General features: G+C 29.3%; 1 protein-coding gene across 1 annotated transcript; it reads left to right on the top strand.

Annotated features, from left to right (window-relative positions):
- Positions 1 to 5393: 5393 nt before the first annotated feature.
- Positions 5394 to 8930, top strand: LOC103571940 (pro-resilin). Its single transcript, XM_053740732.1, has 4 exons — positions 5394 to 5411; positions 6150 to 6695; positions 7573 to 7888; positions 8761 to 8930. Exons 1-4 carry the CDS (start codon positions 5394 to 5396, stop codon positions 8928 to 8930), a joined length of 1050 nt encoding a protein of 349 aa, XP_053596707.1.
- Positions 8931 to 9185: the final 255 nt, after the last annotated feature.

Here is a 9185-nt window from a genome sequence, read left to right as displayed (position 1 = left end):
TTTCTGTTTTACTGTATATAATTTTATACTATATAAATAAAATAGACTTATTTCTTTGCTTATGTAATATCCTGAATGAATTACCAGAATGTAATCTTTCGGCTGATATGATTATAGTCTTATTTTTATTTTATTTTTTCCTCAAACACTATGTACATATAATATTTTTAATAAACTGATAGTAATAATATATATATATATGTATAATATTGTATTTATTTATTAATAATAATTTATACAAGAGAAATAGATAATAATTAAAGTTTGTTTTTAGATATTATAGTATATTTAATACATATATTATTAAAATTATAGGTTTGATAAAAGCTTTGGATAAAAGAAAGAAAGAAAAATGAAATTAAGTAAAGTAATAGTAATTTATAGGAAGAAAAATAGGTAGAATAGCAAAAGACAGCAGCGGGTTTTGTATCTTGATAACGTTGTAAAAAATAAAAGTATAGTGTATAATAGGACGAGTGAAGATAATAAAAAGAGGGAGAGAGAGGAAAAAATAATAAAAATAAAAGAAGAAAGAGAAGGTGGAGAATAATGGCAAGTTTAGTTTCGTCATGGTATCTCATAAATGCGTATATCTTAAAGTTTCACCGTACCATCCGCACGGTTCTTGTAATTTATTACAACCGCCGTAGAATAGCAACAGTAGTAGCTGCGCTGTTGCAGGACAAAAAGTCCTGGTAATGCAAGAGTGACCATCACGTCTGATTTTGAGGTCGTATCAACGTACCAAGGGTCTCGTATACTAAACTACACATATCGTTTCGTCTGAAAGCCTGGGCAGTCTGATGTGATGACCCTTGGTTATTTTATCTCATTCTAACCAAAAGCATCCACCAACTGAGTAAAAAAGTATAATCTGGTCTTTTCCTCCTTGTGTAGAAATAAAAATTTTTTCTCTGTTTTCTTCTCTGAATAGCCACACCAGAAATGAAATGACAATTTTATATTCATGAGACGACGACAAAATGACATTTTCTAACACCCTACTATCCACCCAATAACAATAGTACCATAGTACCAACACCAATACCACCAGCAGTATGTGTAGACAGCTAGTCTACATACTATATACTTATTCGTGATCTGCTAGTCTACTAGTCTGCTAGACAGCTAGACTGGCCCAATTCAATATGTGTGTTTTTTTTATTTTTATTTATTTTTTTATTTTTTTTTTTTTTTCACGCTTTTTCATGCTTGGCTTGTAAAATTGATTTTCCTCTATAACAAACCGCTCGTCAATACTACCTTTATTTTTTTATACGATTTTAGAGTTAATTCAAATCCAACAGATTTACTAAACAAAAAAATTATGAAAAAAAAAAAAAAAAAAAAAAATAATAGTATAGAGTTATTAATTACACAATTGAGTCAGCATCCGACAAATGATGACTCCTATAAAATACATGTACGTTATAATTTATAATATAGATATAGTAAATATCGGTTGGAAACTAATCTCCGCGGATAATCCTCTCTTCGGTACTTGCATAATTTTGGTATTCGTGCCACCTATTAAAGCAAAATTAGCTAATACATTTGCGTTAACTCATTGCACCGTCGCAATAACGTGGAGTTTGTTGTATATTTAGTTTGTGGTGATGTTGGTGGTAGTGGTGGTGGTGGTAATAGTGGTAATGGTGGTAATGGTGGTAATGGTGGTAATAGTGGTAGTGGCAACTAATGCTCTGATGCTCTAAACTCTCGATTATTATCCGATATTTGTCTGATGGTATTATTTTTCGATCATCTACTGGTGTACTACCCGAGCTCGAGCTCGAGATTTATGATCGATTGATCTACTGTGAGTTGGAGAAATCATCTCATAAATTCCTCATACTATACCACCATTTAAATTTACAACCGATAAACTATACTCACAGTGAGTATACATGAGTTAGTTAAACGTCTGTCATTATTTGAAAGATTATTCCGGGTGATATTTCAAGCTCATCTACTTTATTACATCATCAATTGTGTATCAAGATCTACTGTAATTATTATTAACGTGATTTCTATCTATCCTTTCTCTTTTGACCACGTAATTCTTTCAATTTGATCGACTTTCAGCTGTTACATATATTATTATTCATTCAATTGAATCTTTAATATTTTTATAATAAATAATTGATAGTAAAAAATACTTGTCATGAGATATAATAACGACAGATGAATTTTCAATTTTATTAAAAAAAATAAAAAAAATAATATATTGAGATTACAACTTTGATATGACATTTTGACGTTACTTAAAAAAGTAACTCATGTTAGCTAGTTCGTTATGTTTGTAAAGTGTCAAAGTTTTTTTCATTTTTAATACTTTTTATTTTTATTTGAAACAACGTGAATCAAAGTAAAAATTATTTATAACTTTCTTTAAATGTTATATATTTATAGACTGTTGAGGTCATTTATATTCATTTATATTAACGTACATAAAATATTCAAGTTTTAAAATCTGTACGAGCACTTTTTATTAAAAATAACATTTATATGATGTATATATATATATATATATATATATGTTTATTAGTGGTTTTAAGTCAAGTACCAAAGGGGAGTTACGACCCTTTGAAAACAAAGTTTAAAACTCATTTTGTGGGTGGATAAATCATTTCTAAAGTTTAAAGTTCATTAAGAGCTTGAATAATATCTCTTTTGATATAATTTAACGATTTAATTTTTTAATTGGAATATTTTAAATCTTTTTATTAATTTATCATGTAAAATAATATTAAGTCTTTATTATAAAATTAATATACTAAAAAGTAGATAATTATTAGATCTATAGAATGATGAAATACAAGTATATTTATATACAGTATATAGTTTCAAGTTTAAAATGACGAACGTCAGATGAGTTGACGTTTTTTAATACCTATTATCTCGCATCGCTCCTTTACGAGGAAAACGGACGAGTTTTTGAATCTTGTGCCCGAGGAAAAAAAACAGAGTATACAGAGTTTACAGAGGAATTTTTATATCTGTTGTGTCGAAAAATAATTTTCAGTACAGTAGCATGTGTACTTAAAAAAAAAATATATATCTATATATGTATATATATAGACATATTTATTAAATCTTTTATTTTTTTTCCTCATTAACAAGTTATAAAAGTATAAAAATATGAAAATAACAAATTTTCCACAAAGTTCGGCATTTTTCTTTTCTCTCCTCTCATTATTTTCTTCTTTACAAAGTACTTTATTATGTTGAATTCACTTTAATTATAACTTATAAACATTTAGTACGTGCAAAGAATATATATTTATAATTCTCCTTTTGCTAAATTTTAATTACCATATACAAAGTAAAATTTGCTCCTTTGTTCTCTTTATATACATACGTGTAATAATAACATAATCAAATATAATAATTGTATAAATAACTCAACTCTATATAAATGTATAATATAATATATATTTATAAAATTAAAAGCAATCTTGATGCACGTATACTACTTGACATAAAATTAAATTATATTCACTGTCGTCATACATCTCCATTAAAAAAAAAAAAAAAATAAAATAAAAAACATGGTGGTATAGATGCAGTATATATATTGTATATAAGAGAGTTAAGATAAAAGTTTTGTTTATTTTAAACAAAAGAGCTGCTATGGTTAATATATCTGCAAATTGTATCATAAACTGCAAAATTTCATGCTATAATTTCTTAACCGTGATTTAAATCCTTTAGCTAAAGGATACTGGGCCTGGTTGGTGGGAATATCTACTTACGTATAGGTATGCGACTAAAAATTGATAATCAATGGATTTCTATCGAGGGCCAATGACTAGAACATATGCATTTTCTATATTCTCCATCGGCGGTTGGACAAACGTACGGTTGGGAAATAAAAATGCATATTTTACTGCGATAATACAGAAATTTAATACTGCAACTATTTTTTTATGAAAGACAAATTTTAAATTTAATTTTTTAATTTACGAATAAGTAAACAATTAATGGAAACATTAATTGACGTTCAGAAGTTTCACGAAAGCTTTTCGATGAAATCATTAATTTACTCAAGCTCTACCGTTGAACGTTATCGTTAAAATCGATTTTATACATGCATATACAAAATATTTTGTCACTACGACCACCGATCACAATTTTTTTTTTTTTTTTTTTTTCATCCAAAAGTTTAGCAACGTACGTCAATTGAATCAACAGAAATAGCTATAAATATTTTGACTTGCAATTATTCTATAGCTTTTTGGGTACTAACATTGAATTTATCCTGGTTATAACGAGGCTATATATACACGTTTAATAAGTTTTAATTCAATAGTCTGTATGTTTTTATTATTTATATATTTTTGTGTTTTTATTTTTGCTCCAGATCAACCTTGTGCATACCTGCTGCAAAAAATGTCACAATAAATACTATAGATACGTATTCGTTTAGTGGTATAGTAATTTGTGTGAGTTTTTAGTTTTTTCATTTTATTGCGATAAATCGTATTTTATGTGAAAATCAATAATATCAAATATTATTTGAACAATATTATTCTACCTACTCTATACAATTAAAAATATTTATTCAATAAATATTGAATTTGACAATGGATCTGCATTATATTGTATGAAAATTTAAAAGCTGAATGCAGCAACATAATAAACATTCCAATATCAATTAAAATTAAAAATTAATTTAAAATTTAATTTTTAATTTTTAATTTTATTGACAATTTAATATAATAAAATAAAAATTAGCAGATAAAAATTCGAATGCTTATTACTGTATGAATAATATAAAAGTCGATAACAACATGACGATATTAAATTAATATTATAAATAAAAATATATAAAAAGTAATTGTCGTATATTAACATTAGCAGCCATTTCGTGTGTGGTACATAGATATAATATTTATTGCAAAAAGAATTGTGTTGGTATCGGTTGATTTCACGCGATGCTGGAAGTAGGTGCAGTGTAGTTTAATATATATATATATTTGCGTGATAGGTGGATAATTGACCGTTATAGCGGGAGCACGCACGCGCTATCAATTAAAATCCTTTAGGCGTTTTTATGAACGTCAGATCAACGAAGATGGGATACAATGATGATGATGATGATGATGATCTAGCAGATGGTGTTGCTTAGATGGGCTGACGAGTGAAGGGAAGATTAGTATTTCGTACGACTTGTACACACACACACACACACACACACACATGTATTTATTAATTTTTTTTAAATAATTTGTATTAGTAATATTTTTACTTCATCATAATATAAGCGTTTTGCACAAACACAACAACACAATTCTGATAAATTGTAACGAAGATGATGCCTCCCCTGAGTATATATAAGCATCACGAGTCATCATCTTCTCAGTTCTTAAAAGGTTTTCTACTTGAACGATATGACTTCTTTATTCCAGGTTTGTTTTATATCTTTTATTATTATTTGTTATGTCTATATACTTTATAATAAATATTATTTTAATACTTGACAATATTGTCAATTCAGATTATAACCATAATTTAATCGTTAATTTAATTTATAGATTTATTCATATCATATCATATTATTATAATTTTTTAGACAGTAAAAAAAAATTAACAATCAGATCAAGGCTGTAAAATAATATTCGCGAGTTAAATAATAATAACAATAATAATAATCCAAATGGTTTAGTACGATCATTCACCACAGACAGAGTAACAAAAGTACCAACCAGGAGAGATAGGAACCAATCGTTTGTCATTCACTTCGTGAAACGAATACCGTTTGCTAAAGCGTAAGGATCTTTTAGGGATTCGTGAACTCATGCACGAACAACCGGAGTTGCTCTCTTTCCTCCATCGGGAGAAATTGGTGAAACACGTGACTACTCTTTTTCACTCGTTTTAAGTAGATAGCTGCAATTTATTGTGCAGAAAAAAAAATACTAAAAATAAACCAAGTAATGAAAAAAATATATATATATGTATATATATGTGTGTATATATTTAAAAAATAAAAAAAAAATTCTTAACTTTTCTATTGGGATTTAAAAGTTTAAACTACGCTAAAGTATTCATTCGAGATATTTGGTATACTTTACATAGATCAGATACTACAAACAAGAAAATCTTGCATATTTATTTAAGTTTTTAATTATATATTTTTTATGCAGTTAACCGGCAAGATTCTACTGGCGCTGTGTTGCGTCAGAACAGCAACTGTTTTTGCGGGATTATTGCCAGAGGCTGATAGCAACGGTTACCAATACAACAGGCCAATAACAACAACTGGCGGAGGAGCATTTACTGGTCTTGGTGCTATTGTCGATCCTTCTAATAGACGATCTGGATACACTAGAGATAGTTCATCTGGACGATTACCGTTGGGATTGAACCCTTTGACAAGTTCAGGATTCGGTGGAAGTGGGAGTGGGAGTGGGAGTGGTAGTGGTAGTGGTAGTGGTATTGGCAGTGTAATTGGTGGTGGTAGTGTTAATGCATTTGACTTTGGGGGCAGAACAACAAATACCTACAGTGCACCTGGATTTGCAAACGATTTTGCTAGAGGTATCGGTTACAATTCAAGGCCGACTAATACGTACAATCTTCCTAATGGATACAATTCCATTGGAAACTATCAGGGGGACGGAAGCATTGCTCCTGGTTACAACGGAATCAATGATCCTTATCGTAATCGCTACGATCTAGACGACAACCGAGTGAGTAATTGATTTAGATAGTTTACTATTATTTTTATTTTACAGCTTTAATTTATCATAAATATTTATTTGATATTGGTTTAAATATATTAAATGCGTAAAGTGGAAAAATTTCAAAAATAAATAGAAAAAAAAAAAAATAAATAAAAAAATAGAGACGATTCAATTTTTTTTATGTGTACAACAAAGCAATGAATGCGGATAACGTTGATATACGTAGCATTAATATATAAAAATATTTGATTTTTAACAGAGAGAGAATGTACGGGGGCAAATAGTACATATGGGAATAAATGAATCCGGAAATAAAAAAAAAGTATAAAAAATATGTATAGAATAAAATATTCTAACAAAGATGGTTTTTGATAAACGAATATTAATGACATATTTATCGAAGCGTATATCGAAATAGCCAGTGAATCGTGATAATGTTTGAATCGTTCAACAAATCGTCCAATACTATAGGATGTATTATATTTTTGCGGTGATATCGGTTGTTAAATCCCGCGAGATGATGATGGTACATAAGCTCCCATTGGGGTGTCGGACAACGACACGATCGAATCAAATCGAATCGAATCGAATCGAATCGTATTGAAAGTATGAACCATGCAGAAGGAAAACGCTCTGGGAAATGAAGAGAAAAGAACTTTCTGTCCCGTATTGTCCACTCACTTTCTGTCGATATAACCACCAGAGGCGCTTTTCAGATCTCTCACCCTGTCAAAACCTTTTGTATTTTACCATTTTATCATTATTATTATTATTATTATTATTATTATTTTTATCATAGTTTTTTTTTACAGAAATATGTTTTTTATAATTTTTTGTTCCATTATCATATTCTTTTCTGTATTCTTGTGGGATATGACAACAGCCTCGGCCCTATAGCTTTCAATACCAAGTGTTTGATCCACCGAGTGGTAACGATTACGGCCAGCAGGAGTCTAGCGATGGAAATGTTGTGCAAGGAGAATATCGAGTTCTTTTACCAGACTCGAGGACACAAATCGTTAAATATACGGCCGACAATGTCAACGGATACAACGCAGACGTACAATACGAGGGTCAAGCACAGTATCCCAACACTATAACTGCTAACTCTCCCACTTCAGTGGGCTATCAATTTCCTGGTTCAGCTTCTGAGGGTCCTTATCAGCCGCCCGGTTTTCCTGGTCTTATTCCCTATCAAGGTCAGTATGTCATCTTAAGTTCGTTCACTATATATTTTGTCTGAGTGAACTATCAAAAACAAATCCCCATTTTCTCATGAAATAATAATAATAATAATAATAATAATAATAATAATAATAATAATAATACTTATAATAACAAAAAAATATCCATCGTATAAATTGTCAAGAACATAGAGTTTTAGTGAGTCTACATTACAGTTTTAAATAATAAATTCAATGGATAATATTATTTTTACATTTTAAAATCATAAAAAATTATTTTTCATTTTACTGCCAAAGTTTTTGTATTTTCATGACAATATAGTACTCTTTAATGTAGATATTCAAACAAAGTTTTCCATTAAATGGATAAATCGAAAAAACCAATTGACCTAAAAAAATAAGAGAGGAAAAAAAAAACATTTCAATTCGATACTTTTTTATTTTTTTTGGCACAATAACTTCTGATTAATAATAATAATTTTTATTAAAATTGTAAATAATAAATGAGAGTATCGAATTAGTATCCATAAAGTAATATACGTCAGATAATAATTCTTTTTTGGGAGATTAAATAATTATATTTAGCAATTTAAATGGTGAAAGTTAAAATAGAAAGGACAAAATTAATAGCTATATAAATAAGGTATTTCCTGTAATCATGACATGCAATCCAACGCAGTTGACTGCTACGCGAAAATGTTTACAAGTAACTACACCTCATACGCATCCTTTCCCCCTTGACACATGTCATGTCGGCAAAAAATATTCACAGTATATACCCACATACACTAGATGTGCATAATACATGTGCATACTACATTACAAATAGCAACAAAAAATAAAATAACGTATCATAAATATAAATGTGATTTTATGTTGGATGACAGGTAAAAGAGGTGGTGTTGGTGGTATTAGTGGTGTTGGTGGCTACAACAGGCCCAGTGGAGACAGATTTACTGGTGCAAATAACAACATCTTTGATAACAGTGGCGGTGTTGCCGTAGGTACTCGCCCTGGCAATCAATACTTACCTCCAACCGGTGGATATGGCAAATGATTATCTCATCCAATACAACTTTCGTCGAACCCCACAATTTTATAGAAACTAAAAAATGATTTTCAACTGGCACTCAAATCCAGCATTATATATAATATACCAATAGTTGGATGGCTACCGCAAAGATAAGCTCTGCAAAACGTTGATCGTAATGCTACTGCCGCTTTTTTTTTCTCACTGACATGAAAAACGTTCTTCCGTACATCTACAATATGTATATGTAAATATTAAATCAGAGTATGCTATATCCAGCTC

The sequence above is a fragment of the Microplitis demolitor genome, chromosome 7, assembly GCF_026212275.2.
Source record: "Microplitis demolitor isolate Queensland-Clemson2020A chromosome 7, iyMicDemo2.1a, whole genome shotgun sequence".
Taxonomy (NCBI): domain Eukaryota; kingdom Metazoa; phylum Arthropoda; class Insecta; order Hymenoptera; family Braconidae; genus Microplitis; species Microplitis demolitor.
This window is presented reverse-complemented; position numbering and strand designations above follow the sequence as displayed.